Here is a 16,677-nt window from a genome sequence, read left to right on the forward strand (position 1 = left end):
AAGAAAATGAGGTGTTTTTTCTAATCAGAAACACAAACTGTAGTGTGTTTAGACTTTATATGGTTCTATATTTAACTAAGAACAGAATGAATTAGCATAACAGACTTCAGCAGTTCACCCCTAGATACTCATTGAGGACACACTGGAACACAAGGTCATCATTAAGCATCAGCAAAATGATGAAGTGTTTGTCAAGGCTGTGACGGAAAGTAGACGCACTTCTTTTTTTGCTGTTGGAGGGCTTCAGGAGTGTTAATTAAAAACGTACCTTATATTGTGACGTACGGTCTGGGGAATAAAAAGAACTTGGCTCTGTTCTCAGGAGATTGGGGCCAAAGCTCTACGTGGATTATATGACCAAGCCAGTTTTCATCATGTTTGTTTACTTTGACTGTAACATAAGGACCTACAGATGTTGTGAAGCTAAATGAACTTCTGTTTTGTAACATTTATGTGGAAGATGCTATAAAAAGGGAAAATGTGGACTACACAAGTAAGGACACCTGCAGTTAAGGTCACATGGCATTTTAAATTATAGAACCTTCTTTTCGTTCAGTAACTTTTCCAAATTTAAACTCTTTTGACCAAAATCTTCCGTGCCAGGTCTCTGTCTGAAGCTGAATTTTTCCTCTAAGACTTTGGCTAAATTGGTTTAACTGTTTCTGAGAAGATGATTAGGGCAAATAAAATCCAGTAATAGTAACATCAAGAAGCAATAAGGCCTCTGTGTTTTAGAGCAGAGACTTGACATTTGGCAAGCATGTCTTGGTGCAAGGTGTGTTCCTTTTTTTTTTTTTTTTTTTTTTTTTTTGGTCCCCATAAAAACGTCCCATCCCATGTTTTGGAAAATTAAGTCTCTGAAAAATCTTAGTTCCTGTGGTCTCTTGGTATTTGGCAGCTAAATTCTTTAAAAATTGCATCTCTGCGGAGCATGGTCCAGCCCTTTGCAGTGCCTGTGTTCCAGTTGGATTGTGCATGCTTGATCCCTATGAAGAGTCTAACTCTGCCATGTCTGGGCTCTCTCCTGCACTTCATATTCTTTTTTTTTTTTTTTTTTTTTTTTTTGGCTGGTCCTCAGGTAACATGTAGAAGGAGGAACAGCTTGAGTTGGGGGCCTTAGCAAGAGCCAGATAGGGCAGAGAGGAAGGAATGAATCTGCAAGGGAGAACCCTAGGTAGCCAGAACAAAGGGAGGATGCAAGTGAGCAGAGGGAATCAGAAAATGAGGAAGAAGTGGGAGAGAACAAGAATATTTCCTAGGTTTTGAATCCTTGAATTTGCAACCTCAGTGTTCTTCGTGTATAAGCTTTTTAATGTGTTGACAGGTGCATAGCACATAAAATGCAAAATCTGTGAACAGGGCAAACAGGAGAAATGGTGATCTGTTGCTACGTGCCTTTATCATGTTGCAGCATGTGAAGTTTAGACTGGACATGAAGAAAAACTTTCTCACGAGGAGGGTAGTAAAGCACTGGAACAGGTTCTACAGAGAGCTTATGAAACCTTGATTCTTACATCGGTTCCATATGGGATCAGCACCAATATATGGAAAATTGACTGCATCGGCACTTGGCTTTTTTTTGGCTGATGTGGCTGATAATTCCACTGATAAATGCACGCAGGCAGCTAGGAGTACAGCCTGGCAGTGTGGAGAGCAGCCAGGTCCAGCTGGTAAGTCTGTTGTGAAGGAAGGGGCATGGGGGCGGGCAGACTGAGGCCCCAGTGGTGAGGGAAGCAGTGGGGCAGGAGCTGGGGCAAGGGCAGGTGCTGTACAGTCAGGGCAGGGCGTGGGATGGAGCTTCAAGCAGCTTGTCTGGGTAGCGGCTCTGGCCCAGTCAGTGGCACATGCCCAACCGGGGGTGTGGGAAGAGCCCAGCGCAGCCCCGGCTCCAGCCTGCAGTGGTAGCCTCCCCTTGTCCCATGCACACAACCGGGGGCACATAGCCCCCATACCCTTCTGGGCTGCATGCAGCAGCCTCTCCGCATGCCCCCTGGATGAACCGCTTGCAGCTCCACCCTTTGCTCTGCCCCTGCCTCAGTCCCAGTCCCTCACTGTGCGGGCCTTGATCTGCCCCCACCACAACTCTTCCCTCTCCCCTTGCCCCTTCTCCCACAACAGGCTTACCAGCTGGATGCTGCTCTCCAAGCTGCCCTGCTGCACGTCAGAATCAGATCAATATCAGCCAATGTGGCTTATTTAAAAATCGGCTATCACTATCTAAAAATTCTCTATCAGTGCACTCCTAATTCTTAAAGGTTTTTAGACCTGAGTAGACAAAGCCTTGGCTGGGATGATACAGTTGAGGATGGTCCTGCTGTGAGCATGGGGTTGGACTAGATACCTCCTGAGGTCCCTTCCAACCCTAACATTGTATGATTCTGTCATTACCTTTCTGGCAACTTTATCTTGTTTTGGGCTCTGTGGCTGTTTGATTTTAAGCATCTTTCAGAAGTATTTTAGGTTTCCAGCTCTCAGGTCAGTAGCCTTTTCTTTTTCTGTAATTCTACAGTACATTAGTAGACCTGAACTGTACACAATCCATTTGATGGATGCAGCTGGCATCGCGTGTAGGCTACTATTGCAGCCACAAAAGGTGGAAACACCTGTCAGCTGTTTTCCATGACTTCTCATGAGGGTTTCTCATCTGTTTTCTCATGGTTCTTCTCCTGTTCTCAACTGCTGCTACACTATCTCATTTAATGAATTACTTTTCCCACTGCTTTTCTGTGGGGCCCCTTACTTGTCATTCCTTGGCCCTGCCCTCTCCATCTCTCACTTGAAATCTTTTTAGTGAACCTACAAGCACAGCTCTGGCTACCTTCCTCATGGGAGAGTCACAGATCTGCTGCTGCCCTGTCGTGCGTCTAACTCAGTACCTCTGCCTGCCTGTCTGTTTGGATTTCCATTTGTTGTCTTAAGTTCAGCTGAGATAAATCTGGCTCTAGATAGTTTCCTCCAGTTGTCCACTTTCCTTCCTTTCTCAATCACAGTGGACACCACCATTGTTCTTGGAGGAACCCAGCTTGTAACCTGGGGGGTGGCCACTCTGCCGTCTCCCCAGACTTGCCTTTAGGCTGCGTCCAAAACTTGCTGCTTCCTAAACGACATCTTAGAGTTTTGGCCTTTCCTCTTTACTCCTTCTGAAATGTTGTCTTTGCTGGCCTTGATTATTGCAGCCATGAAGAGCGTCACTGGTTCTGTTCTGGCCACACCACACCTCTGTTGACTGATAAAGTAACTGCCAGCTGCTTCCTGCAGCAAGTGCCCTGCACCACTTAGTCCCCTCCTATCTGGCCAGTTGAACTCTCTGTTCCTTTGCATTCCCAGCCTTTCCTCCAGCAAGCAATTTTCCCCTTGGGGATCTTTATGCTTCCTACATTGTTGTCATGCCTTCTGCAGGGTGTTCAACTGGTGGCCTGTGGGCTGCATCCAGGCTCCTGCCTGGTTGCTGCTCCCTCCATCACTCCTGCAGCTGCAGCAGCTGGGATCTCTAGGCTTGCCCTTCCTCCTCTGGCTTCTGCTCCTTGCCTCCGCTCTGAGGGACAGAGCAGAGCCGGGGCAACAGGAGGGCACTGCATACACAGCAGGGAGACGTGGGCTGCCTCCCTGATGAGAGGGGCTGGTTTGCTCACACTGCATGCATGGCCAAGGGGGGAGGCTGCACTGCCCATGCAGCTGTGCAGGGCATCTGTGGAGTGTGCAGCCCCCAAGGTTTGCAGCCTGCAGGGTATGTGCATCCTCCCCACCCCCCCACTATCTAGAAGCTGGAGAGCCTGGCCTCCTGCCACAATGCCTGCAAAACTGCTTGCTGCTGATGGTCTGGGACATGATGTGTTCTGACTGTTCTCCATCACTGTCCACCCTTTCTTTGCTCCCTTACCATCTTACCCCACTTGTTGTTGTACTTCTGCTCCCACTAAAAAACAAACACACACACCCCTTCACTGGTAACAGCGGTGGGCCAGTTCTTCCTTCCATGCGCTTGCTTATTGGTTGTCAGCAGTAAGCCCTTGATTTGAGGATGATCTCTACAGTGGCTCATTGACAATCTCTACCTCAGCTTGTTATCGGTTGTATGCCTTAGGTAGGAGAGATGTTGGCAGGAGCCCCTGATGTGTGTGTGTGTGTGTGTGTGTGTGTGTGTTGCACTTGGGAAGCAGCAGCAACATTTCTCTGCCCCCGTTGTCCCTTGGCTTTGCGGATTGGGAACTAAGTCCTCTGGGATTGTCTCTTCCCTATGTAGTGTGACCAGTCCCAATTGGGCTTCTCAGTGCTCTGTTGTATGAAGGTGCACCACTTCCACTCCCACTGCCATTACCACCATGACCGTATTAGCTTGACAGAGTTGAAAATTCATAAGAGTTAAACATTCATAGTCATTGTGGGTATGTTAAATAGTTTCCTGGGAAAAACTGTAGGGTTTCTTGTGTTTGATAGATAAGTCAGCTAATGGCTTTCTCTTTCTTCTCTAGAAACTGTAAAATCCTTTAATGCTTATTGGATGTAAAAAATGTTCCTCTTTTTCTTTCTTTTTTTCCTCCTTGAGGGGTCTCAAATGATAATAGCCCTTACCTCAGTTTTGGCCCCTCCATTTGCTGGAAATATATAAGGATTTCTGGAAACACATCTGGATTCATGGCCTTTTTAAACAAAATTTGAAATGACTCTAGGCCAAAAGCTTGCCATTACTCTCCTGCGTCTCAGCCTTTTTCTTTCAGGGAGATGGCCCTGATGTGAAAATGGGTTATGGGAATGGCACTGGTAAAAATAAAAGCATGACTCACTGCTTTGTTCACATTTCTGTATGTCTACACAGGATCTGTCTGTCACTTTAACACTGAAATTAGTCATTCTCCATTGGTCTTTTCAATAAATATCCTCTGTCCTTTAACAGCTGCCAGCTCTGGGTGGGAGTAGAGTTGCTGTAGCTTGTTTGAATCCAAGGTAACCCACAAAAGCCAAATGGTCATTAAGCGATTGTATGAAGAGACCAGAGCAGTACATGCTTGTTCTGGCTACCAACGGAGGCTTGGTGCCCTCTGCTGTTTCAGTAATAAATACTGGAAATGCCAGCATGGATTCAAAGCAGATTTTGGCATTCTGGGTATTCCATGTTATATTTTCTTTGGTCTTTACACATTCTGCTCTTTCTTGGCCTAGTCCCTGGAGGAAGTGTGCGACCTGCTGCATGCTGCACCATTTCAGAACATACTGCCAAGGATTCATGTCAAAGGTACGGGGATGGTGACCTGTTTTCTGTCAGCATTTATTTCTCCCTGTGTTGTGCCTTAGCTGGTGAAGAAATTGTTCTGAAACTTCCTTCATGGTAGTACTGTGTCTGCGTAACAATGACAGCAAACTCCAATGTTTGCGGGCTTGAAAAACATGCAGAACAATGAATAAGAGGCAGGTAGGCCTACTAATCATCTGTAGATGCCCACTGCAAATGATGTCAGGAGTGCACAAATGCAGAGGCAACACAATGAGATATCCAGTTCTGCTTCATTCCCAGTAGCAGACATAAGTGGAGGTTGCTTGTCTCCCATTGGATTCCACCTTCCACAGCAGCCCTAATTTTGCAAGCTTACCAAATCCATTTGGGGCCGGGACACTTAGAGAACAATATTCCTGATCTGACTTTGGCCTCCAGTGATCCCCACAACTTTTTGCACGCTTAAAACTAGACGGGGATCATGGTGGTGAGCGCTTGCTGGATTGTTTCCTCTGTTTCACCACCACTTCCTTCTATAATTGCTTATTTTTTTGGTCTTTCTTTTTCCTTCTCCTTTTGCTGCTGCCAGCAGCACTGATTTGTCTGGGCCTCTGCCCATAGGGTTCCCATCAGTTACAAGGTGAAATGTACGTCTTTTCAGGTGCACTGCAGCTGCTTGGTTCCCTGTAAGCAGCCATAAAACTAACCAGATTGCTGCAAATGTTCCGCACCCACTCGCCAGAGAACATTTCCTACTCCCCAGTGGTGAGTGGGCGAATGCTGCTTTTTTTAAGCCTAGCTATACATAAAATTCCACCTTCATTATAACTCCAGCCTCTGAAGGTAAGTGGTCTATCTATGATAAGCATGCTTTTAATTGGCTAACTACATGTGGAAACCAGTGTTGGAGACAGCATACTGGAGTCTTATTCTGAAGGTGGAATCTAGTTACTGTACTAACTAAATGCATCTCGCCACTGGCTTTTGGCCATGCAGTTACCTTAAATTTGAAGGTACAGAATAGCATTGTTAATACAGTACACCTGTGTTATCAAGTAACAGCTTACTGAAGAAAAAGCAAGCTATTCTGAATTGGATCCCCTCTGAAAGGAACAGTTGTACAAAGATTTCCCTTCTGTGACCAAAGCAAACTCTAATAAGGATAACTGATTTCTGCACCACAATTTTTGTTGTTTTATAGTAGTGTGAAGTTGCTTCCCTGTTAGAAGAAGTAAAGTTTTGTTTGGTTTTATTTGTTTTTGTTGCCTTTTAGAGGGTGAAAGACTTGATGCTAAAATGAAGAGACTAGAATCAAAATATGCTCCACTCCATCTTGTTCCTCTGATTGAAAGATTAGGAACACCACAGGTAATGATCCCAGAACCTAAGAAACGTAAGAGCCTCACAAAGGTCATAGTTTTGTTAGGGGCCTCTAACAAATAAAGATGGCCTATGGCTTCCTTGTCCAGTTATCTTATTGTTGAAATGAGGTGGGAAAGGGGATGCTTCAAGTTTTGGGGGGGGACTGTGGTGTTGACATCTGCCTGTGCCACCATGTGGTGGGCCAGTAGGGGGCGCTCCTGCATTAAGCCACACACCTCACTCCGCCCGACCGCCTTCCAGGCTCCGAGTGCCTCCCTGGGGGTGCCTCACATCTGGCCGACCCCCTTCCTGGAGTGGACCCGCTAGCCTGGGGTAAAAACTGCCACCACCCAGGGCTGGGCTTGATTCTGGCTCTCTGCACCCTGGGAAACACAGGCCTAGTAGCCCTCAAGAGTACTTGATTCACTTAAAAAACTTGGGATGCTTCCCTCAGTCAGAAGCACAAGTAGTGGTCTCCCTTAGTCAGCCGAACCAAGGGGACCCCAAGGCATAATCTAGACCCACTCCCAATAAGTCTCCCATGCAAGGTACAAAGGAGAACTTTATTGCTTACAAGGGGTAGGGTTGGAATAGGGTACAGGGTAGAGCAATATCAGAGAAAGCCCATAGAGCAAACTGGCATGGCTGGGTAGCCTTTGATCACACATCTGAGCTACTGCAAGCTATATATCTAGTTAGATCTCAGGTAGCTTACTCACAAGTATCATCCAGAGGCAGGTGGAGATTCCCTCTGGAGGCAGGTAGTTCCTTGATCATGAGTTTTGGAAGAGAGAGAGCAAGTTTCAGATGGTTCAGCTCTTCTCTCTCTCTGAGTCTTCCTCATGGCTGCTGCCCCCTCCTCCTCCTGGACAGTCCTTAACTTATATAGCCCCTGTGACCTCATTTACCTGGTCCCATGGAGGCCAGCACCTGTTGGCTGTCAGCCGACCAATTTGGAATGCATCACCAGTTGCTGGGCAGACTGGCAGTTCCTAGCTCCCCATGGAGCCCAAGCCCCAGGTATGTGATGCAAGTCACATAGGCAGAGGAAGCAGGTCTCCCCCTCCCTCTGGAATGTATCCCGCTCAGGTTACTAAAAGAGATAGGGTAAGGTGTGTACCCTCTGCAGGTCCCATCTTAACCAAATTGTCACGGAGCAGAATTTTCGGGGAGAAACAGAGGTGGCCTTCTGCCACAGCTTCCATGTCCAATTATCTTATTGTTGAAATGAGGTGGGAAAGGGGATGCTTCAGGTTTTGGGGGAGGACTGTGGTGTTGATGTCTGCCTGTGCAGCCTTGTGTGCAGTAATGGCTAAAGCAGAGCATTTGTACCCCAAGGGTTCCTAGCTTAAATTCTGCCAAAAGCAATTGACTGTCCTGTCTGACATTTTAACAAACATAATTTCTCTTCTGTATCAATGAACAAATTGGACAAAGTTAGACCCTCTTTGAAAACCAGCCATTACATTTGATCTGAGCCTCCCTGAAAAGATAAAAAAGAGAATGTGCTTCCCTTTCTAAGCCCATTACTGAGCCACTGTTGCAGTGTCAGACACCCCCTCGCTCATCCTAGAGTGTGTTTCATTCCTTGTAACTTCATCAGTTGACAGCCAGTTCAACTGAATATGGGGGTTGGCACTGGCATGGTCACGTGTAAAGTAGATAAGGTTTACTGAGCTCCAGGAGGCAGCTGACAATGTGAGGTTTTGGATGGGTACTGACCGTGAATCTCAGTTGCTTGCTCTTGTATGGATCCATTTAGTGCTGACTTAAAAGCTTATCAGCCTCTAATGCCAGTGCTCTTAAAAGCGAAGGCAGGAACCATCACTTGTGCCAGACAGCTGAAAACCGAACACTCCAATTCTGCTGTCTGACTCAAATTCAGTCCCCGAAAAAGAAACCTACAGAGCTAAGGATAGGTCCAGGGTGAGGACAACCCAGAAGTGGCCAGCCTTTCTACTCAAATAGCCTTTTAAAGGTGCTCCTGGTCTAAGGGTGAGGGGAAAATATTCCATTGTTGGTGCTTTTTGACTTGTCTTTGCTTTGAACCAAGGAGAATTCAATTCCTTACATGAAAAAAAACAAAGCCAAAAAGCATTACTTAAACCAGAAATGTTGCATCTGCTGACCAGACTAGCAAGAGTACTTCATGTCTGAGTAATGTGCTGTACACCTTCCTGCCTGTCCCAAGGTACAGCACAGTCTGGGAGGTAAATTCTTAGATAGCTTTTCCTCCGTCCGTTTATTAAATCAGGTTGCCACCCTCATAGAGATCCATTCTGGACTAGCAGAAAGCCTCCAAACAGAAATAGACAAGGTTCTTTGGTAAATCTGATCTCTTTTATTAGACTAACTCAGATAGTTGGAAAAATTGTTCTTTGCAAGCTTTCGGGTACAAACACCCATCTTCTGGCTGAGGAAGTGTCTGCAGTTGGCCTGTGCCCTTCCTGGGTGGAACAGTAAAGAAGCCAGAGGCCAGTATGCATGCAAGAAAGCCAGCCAGTGAAAGTGTAAACTGAGGTAGTCAACAGGTGAGAGACAGGTAGGGGTTTCCAAACAGAAACCATGCTCCCCCTATACCTAACGAAATCTCTGTTTTAGTCCATTAACTCGGTTTCCTCTTTTCAATTTTAGCAAATTGCAATAGCCAGGGAAGGAGATTTGCTGACCAAGGAACGTCTGTGCTGTGGTCTATCCATGTTTGAGGTCATCTTAACTAGGATTCGGTCCTTCCTGGATGATCCAATCTGGCGTGGGCCCCTGCCCAGCAATGGTGTAATGCATGTGGATGAGTGTGTGGAATTTCACCGTCTCTGGAGTGCGATGCAGTTTGTGTACTGTATTCCTGTGGGAACGCATGAGTTCACTGTGGAGTATGTATCACTATCTGCTAATTGTGCACCTGTTCAAAGTGCTTAATTTGTATCTCTGCAAATTAACAGGGATGCAAAACATAATGGTGGCATTTGCTCATTTATCTTAGAGAGCAAGAGAAAGCACTGCTTGTCCTGGGAGGGGCTGTTAACAAACACCAATTATTTGTTAACCATCTATTCCAAATACTTCCAGCATATAATGAATACCCTATAGCAGAGAAGTCCTAGCACACATCTGCTGGTTATACTAATCACTACAGGTACAGAGCTCAGAAATAACTGGGTGCTAATACAAATAGTTGTAACAAGTAATTATTTACAGCCTGTAGATTATAGAAACAGGAACCAGCATTTAGCAGCTAGTGCCCTGTAGACTTCAATTCTCCAGTTTCTAGATTTTTTTTTTTTTTTACCTGTGGTATGTTATTGTGTTTATGTTATGTTATGTATTGTGTTGCATCAGGGTTGACCATAGTTTTAAGAGGTTAAATCAGGGGTGGGCAAAATGCGGCCCTGAGGGCCAGATGCGGCCCACCAAGCCATTCTATCTGGCCTGTGAGGCCCCTAAGCAATTTAGAAAATTAACAGTTATCTGCCCTGGCTGCCTGTCATACGGCCCTTGATGGCTTGCCAAAACTCAGTAAGTGGCCCTCTGCCTGAAATAACTGCCCGCCCCGGGTTAGATTATGGATTTTTACATGACGGTTTGGATAGGGATGATCCTGCCTCAGGAGGCAGGCGGTTGGATTAGATTACCTGTGAAGGTCTCTTCATGCCTTACTTTTGTATGATTTTGAGTTGTGTGGCACTGGTTAATGTGAAAGTCATGGTGCCAATGTATCATGGTGAACAAACCTTTTAGGAATCACTTAAAACAATAGTATTTCAGCATCCCACCTGTATTTTCTGCTCATTGCTAATGGCACAGAGAATGACTGAATGTTGTGGGGCTTATACCTCAGCCTGGAAAATGTTTTAGGTAGGGTTGTACCCTGGGTATGTTTTGTTACCTTACAAAAAAAAGTTTGGCTGCTTAACTTTTCCAGTCTTAGATGAAATTTCTCTAACTTTCCTGGCCTTTGTACTATTACAGACAGTGCTTTGGAGATGGACTGCACTGGGCTGGCTGTATGATCATTGTGCTTTTGGGACAGCAGCGTCGCTTTGATGTGCTGGATTTCTGCTACCACTTACTGAAAGTACAAAAGCATGACGGCAAAGATGAGGTCATCAAGAATGTGGTAGGTTGAAGGCACCCATTACACTCAGAGCAAGGAAAGGAAAAATCAGTCATTTGTACTAAGCTTACTACAGCTGTAACTGCTATTTTTTAAACTAACGTGTTCAGAAATACCAGTGCCCTTTGCTAGGGGTTAAGGTTCTAGCTCAGTCTAGCGTCAAATGCAGAAATTGGTCATTTCATCTGCATGCGTATAGGTTGAAGCAAAATAAGGCTTCCCAGGCCCAGTTTTAAGAAGCAGAGTGCATCTTTAAAAGCAAAAATGCCAGTTGATCTGATTGAGCCCAACCAGAAAAGCTCATGGCTTTTTATCAAAGACTGATCAAAGATTTGTATCTCAGAAATTCATTCTTGAATGTGCTTGATGTTACAGCCTCTGAAGAAAATGGTTGAGAGAATCCGCAAGTTCCAGATCCTGAATGATGAGATAATTGCTATTTTGGACAAGTATTTGAAGTCTGGTGATGGAGAGAGTACACCAGTGGAACATGTGCGCTGTTTCCAGCCACCTATTCATCAGTCCCTGGCCAGTAACTAAGTGTGGATAGACCATCCTGCTTCTTATGTTAACTAGGTGCAAAAGTATGGTAGCTAAGTTATAAGTTTAAAAGAAAAATGGTTTTAAGGAGCATCTTCATCTGCAGTAAGGCCTGTGCTATTTGAATGGCCAGTGCTTTTCCTCTTTAAGTCTCCATGCACAATAACTGTATACAATCATACTTATTTTTCTAAACTAAAATTTTATACTTTGATAAAGGATCTGCAAATGAAAAAGGCTTGTCTGACAGAACTTGTTGCATCCTCTCATTTGATGCAATTTTTTTCCTCAGCTGTCCCCATATTTAGCTATGGAGGGTGAAAAAACCATGGGTTTTATTAGAAACATTTATAATTCTGTATTTTAGAAAAGCATTAATTGCTTGGTTAGCCTTTATAAACTGAGGTTCCTGCTGATCTTTTGTGAATATTTTTAATCAGTTGATTTCTTTTGGCAGAACTAAACAACCCCATATAAACAGTAATTATGGAAATGAAGGCTAATTAAGCCATCCTTTTTAAACAGTAATTCTTTAACATGGAGGTGGCTGATAATACTCTGCTTTAAAAAAAAATAGTTCACATTATAGAAAATTTGGGTCTGTTTATCATATATCAAGTTTTTGTTAAGAAGAGCAATTTTCTGAGAGATGCTTAAGAATCAAAACATGTTGTTTCCATGCTGGTGCTAGGGAATTCCTGTTTTAAAAGATGCTTCTATACACTGAACTTAACTCAATACACGAGCTGTAATGAAACTAAACTGCAACTTACAGAGAATATTTAAGTTTTGTTATACCTTTGTATTTTGTGAAACATGCCTCAGTAAAATAGTTTGTAAAATGTGCCAGCTGTCTTATCTGGATTTTAAAGCAATACACTCAAAAGCCCAACTGGTAGTTTCTAGTACAGTGCAAGTAAAAACCTTTTTGCCCTCTGACTGATGAGTTTAACAGAGGACTTTTCTGGTGGGACTGTGGATGCCAGTTGGTTCTTAGCAAACTGTAATCAACAGATAAGTTTGTGCTTTAGAGTACAGATATAGGAAGATGGCATTCAAACCACTGAGGAAATATTCCCTTTCACATAACTCATCTCCACCTTTGCTGCTCCTCACTGGTTCCTAGCCTTTGAGGAGAGTTAGGATTTCACCCCATCAGTAGGTAAAAAGACCAGTTCTAGAAAGGTGTGTGTAAGAGAGTCTTATTTTCTGCTACTTTTTCTCCTTTGGAGGGGGGGAGCAGTAAGGAAGAGCTGTGGGTGAACAAAGTAGCAGTTATCTGTTTTGACAGAGATACTAAGTAGGAGTTAATGACAACTTTGTGCAGATCAGCCCTTGTCTTACCAAAATAAAAGGGTGTGACGTATGTTCAGACATCATTAAATTGGATTTAAGATGTCTTCTGATGGCATAGATGGAGGTTCCAGTTTCCTGACTAGAAGCAGGGCGCACCTTAAGTACAGTGTATCCTTGATTTGCCAGCTTTATCTTCTTTCTAACTTGTTTTTATTCATACAGTGAAGATAGTTTCATGGTCTTTAAGTTGTTTTGCAACAGCTGCTCCTGTGCATGCTCTTACCCATCTTACAGGTTGAGGGGTAGTTAGCTGCTGTAGGTTCACTTTCACACACACAGTTACACAGTTACCAGGCAGTAGCTCACTGGTTCTCAACTCAAATACCTCAAGGCCCTTTCAAACGTTACCTAATATAGGCAGGGGTGCCTGCTTTTGTGGCCATCACTTCCCAGTCTGTCTTCTCATATGCCTCCTGGAGGCAAGGGAGCTCTACCTGGCTTCAGCAGCACCCTTGGAAGAGATGTTTCGTGCCTTTTGGTCAGGTAAGTTGGATTCTGGGGCTATAATTAATCTTTATTTGGATGTGAATATAAAAAGAGAGAAACAGTGTAAGTTAGGTGACCACATAAGTACAAGATTAAGCGTTTAAAAAAAAGTCGTAAGTTGTAAGACCACAACAGTGGTTCTCAACTAGGATGCACTAAATCCATACAAGTTACTGAGGAGCGCTTTGTTCAAAAAAGTTGAACCACTGGAGTAGCTAAAATACTATGAAATGCTAACCTTTTACCAAGCAGCATCTTATTTGTGCAACAACCTAACAGATTCATTCTTTCAGGACCTGTGTTCCTCCAAGCAGTAGCATAGCATCTGATAAAATTGATCTCTTGGTTACAAAAGCTTATGCATCTTTGACTGAGTTAATTTATAAGCTGCATCTTTACTCTGACTTAAGACTAATATTGCTAACTACCTCTTCGTTAGAATTACATAAATACTCATTATACTCTTGCAAGCTTTTTCCCCTCCAACATAGATCCATTGCAGAGATCAGAATTTGAAGAGGTGTGTGACAAGAAACTGAACAAATTAAATGAGTTCCCTTGTGTGTACTACTACAGATCTTACTGGGGCAAGAGAACACACCAACTCGCTACAGTTGTGTCCAGGGATCCTGGTTTTCTCCAATTAAAAAAAAAACAAAAAACAAACAAATTCTGATTAAAAACTCCCCCCTAGCCCTGCTGGTGTCCCTCACTGCCCCCAGAACAGCACCCACCCCTAGCCCCTGCCCCCTGGCTCTGCTGGAGGGGGCCCCAGCTACCAGGGCTATGGGGCCAGTGCCTCAAGGCTGCAACTCCCTGCCTCCAACAGCAGGCAGCTGCAGCAGAAACAGCATGGAGCTGGCTCTCCCATGGCTGCTGTATGCTCAGGTGGGGGTGGGGCCAGCTCCTGGCTCCCCCCAGCCCCTTGCAAGCCACTTAACTCCAGCTCCAGGAGCGATGCTGAACTGAAAGCCTCAGGCCCCAGTTTCCCCTCCCCTTTCGGCTGGGGGTTTCCTGCCCTGTTTGCAAAACAGCTCTTACAGGCTGGAGCTCTTTGCAAAAACAGGGAATCTGCAGGTTTCTCATCTAAAAGGGGGAAATCCACAGTTTCTGTTTTTCCTTGGGAAATGGAAAACCAGGATCCCTGACTTATGTCACAGCATTTAAAAATACTTTTTCCTAATAAAAAAAAAATCAGTTTAAGTGTAATGTGGTTAAAGCAAGTCCTTATTCCTGACCATTAGCTTGGCATAGGAAATCCTAGAAACAACCATGGGTTTACCTCAGTTATGTTAAAACCAGAGCCTCTCTTGTCCAAACAAGGATTCAGCAAATCTAAAAACATCACTTTGCCTCCTGCCCCCTCCCTGAGAGAGATTTCAAACCATGTGAAAAGGAGCTGATAGTCCTTTAAAACCTCTAAATTCCCTTTGCAAGTTTTTTTATTTGTAGTTTTAAGTGCTTCTGTTTGTTTTTATCTTGAATTCTCCCTAGGATTCCTATCTTCATTTTCTCTTCCATGGGAGTTTTCTTTGTACTACTTTACACCTGGAAAGAGTTCTCATTAAAAAGCACATGGCAAAAGAAAGACTAGAGTCAATGCCCTCAAGAATGAATAGAAGAAAAATCAACTGTACATAGGACCTGACCTACTCAGTCATTTATCTAAATTGGTAAAGGTGCTGTCATCTAATAGACCATGTCTTAGCCACAATGAATAGGGTCAATCACTGCCTGTAAGTTACTGCATGAAAGGGTGATTCTGCAGTGCCCCTGCCAAAGAACTAATCAGCTGGGAAACAGGACTTGCAAATCACTTAAGTGGCATCAGAGGTGTTGATTAACCATGAAGGGTACCGGTTTCCCTTGCTTTATATTGTACACACATTCCTGGGATGTGGCACATAACTCTAATTCACATAAAGGGAACCAACTTTACAGTGTAACAAATATCCAAGACCTCAATTGTGATGACCCCCAAACCCATTTCTACAAGACAGTTTAGGTATTCATCAACAGCAGACACAGTACACACAAGCACAGGGTGGTGGTGAATGTTTAGTTGGTGTGAAGAGTAGGTGATGATGGACCAGGGAGAGGGGTAGGAGATAAGCTATCAGGATGCTTAGAAGCCATAATGGGGTTGGCAACCAGCGAAACATGTGTCACAGACAATGAGCGAGGAGCACAGATCCATACCAGAGACTATATTTTGGTGCACATCACTGCCACAATGCACTGTACAAAGCAGCTGACTGCAGGCTTCCACCACACTAGGTCACATAAGAGCGAATTACCTTGCCTATGATGAGTTTTTGGTATAAAAAGGGTCATTGCATAAGAATGATTTTTGCACATACAGAACCCGCATAAAACAAGGGAAAACTTTATTACACTTACCTACGTCACAGGCAACATGAGGTTTTATTAGTGCACTTCTTTAACCAGATGATGTAAGAGTGAGCAAGGGAGTGCGTGCACATTCCCCCCACATCTGGTGAAAGATGCTAAAGAACTACAAAACAATAACACACTTTTAAGTGTGCACAGGAACCCACCACAATATTCACTGTAAGCACTATTATAACTGAAAGGAACAAACAAACAAGCAAACATAAATAGGAAGGTACCCTGTCTGACAACCAAAATAGGTTGGTAATTTAGCCTATTGACCACTTCACCCTAGTTATGAATTACAGGTGAATACAGGGAAAGGACACAGCAGGAGCATGTATTATTTTGATCACTAAACTAGAACTGCTCCCAGTTAAGTGCATTTGGGTGGACACAGTTAATGGCTTAAACCATTAATTCAGCTGAAAAATATTTTCTTATTTCTTTAGGTTGGTCATACATTTCAGCCTGAATACAACTGGTACAGAGTTTTTGTGTTAGCATTTTCAATATTGATCTGATCACCAGAAGATCACTAACAAAACAAGATGAACAGCTGCCTACAGTGGATTACTACAAGTCAGTTACTGGTGATGACAACAGCACTGTTTCTTGCAGGATCAGAACAAGCTCAAAACAAAGTTACTTGTCAGTTTTCATAGTTCCTTCTACTCACTAGTATTTTGCACTTTGTTTTTATAAGTGATTCTGAAATTTGTTCACCACTTGGTTTGTTCTCTAACAAGAAAAGTATTCTCTTAACAGGCAGTTAAATGAGACTATTGCTACTAAGGGACAAAGATTTCAGTGGGACGATGCTACATTCCACCCCCGAGTTAAAAGCTGTAGCGTACCTTTGCAAAAAATTGTTCTACAGTATCTTACTGAATCAAGCAGTGACAAGACACAGGACTTCATATTATTGTAGTCAGCCCAGGCTCTTCTCACTTGAGCAGCACTGCAGAGCTATACTGACAGATGAAGTTGTCCATCAGCACAAAGGGTTTCTGGCAACTTAACTGTATCCCCATTCCAAATGACATAATCTTGCTTCTGCATTCAAAAGTTAGCCATAATTAAGCCAACAAAAGAGGGTTTTTTTGCTTCTCCTCTGATGCATGTTTGACTGGGGATGGGGGCAAGGTGTACAAGCAACCGCATTTGGATAACAATGCTATGCCTGAAGATAGTTCCTAGCCCCCTCCCCACCTCT

The 16,677-nt window shown here is 43.9% G+C and overlaps 1 protein-coding gene across 1 annotated transcript in view; it reads left to right on the forward strand.

The window, feature by feature from the left end:
- Positions 1-12,074, forward strand: part of CYFIP1 (cytoplasmic FMR1 interacting protein 1) — a 140,061-nt gene extending 127,987 nt beyond the window's left edge. The window contains exons 27-31 of the mRNA XM_090064813.1: positions 5,161-5,233; positions 6,486-6,580; positions 9,209-9,447; positions 10,544-10,691; positions 11,064-12,074. Of these exons, the coding sequence (XP_089920939.1) occupies positions 5,161-5,233; positions 6,486-6,580; positions 9,209-9,447; positions 10,544-10,691; positions 11,064-11,228 (720 nt within the window). The 3' untranslated portion in view covers positions 11,229-12,074. The remainder of the gene's footprint in view (positions 1-5,160; positions 5,234-6,485; positions 6,581-9,208; positions 9,448-10,543; positions 10,692-11,063) is intronic.
- The last annotated feature ends 4,603 nt before the right edge of the window (positions 12,075-16,677 follow it).

The sequence above is a fragment of the Crocodylus siamensis genome, chromosome 1 (assembly GCF_052110815.1).
Source record: "Crocodylus siamensis isolate JL-2025a chromosome 1, ASM5211081v1, whole genome shotgun sequence".
Lineage (NCBI taxonomy): Eukaryota > Metazoa > Chordata > Crocodylia > Crocodylidae > Crocodylus > Crocodylus siamensis.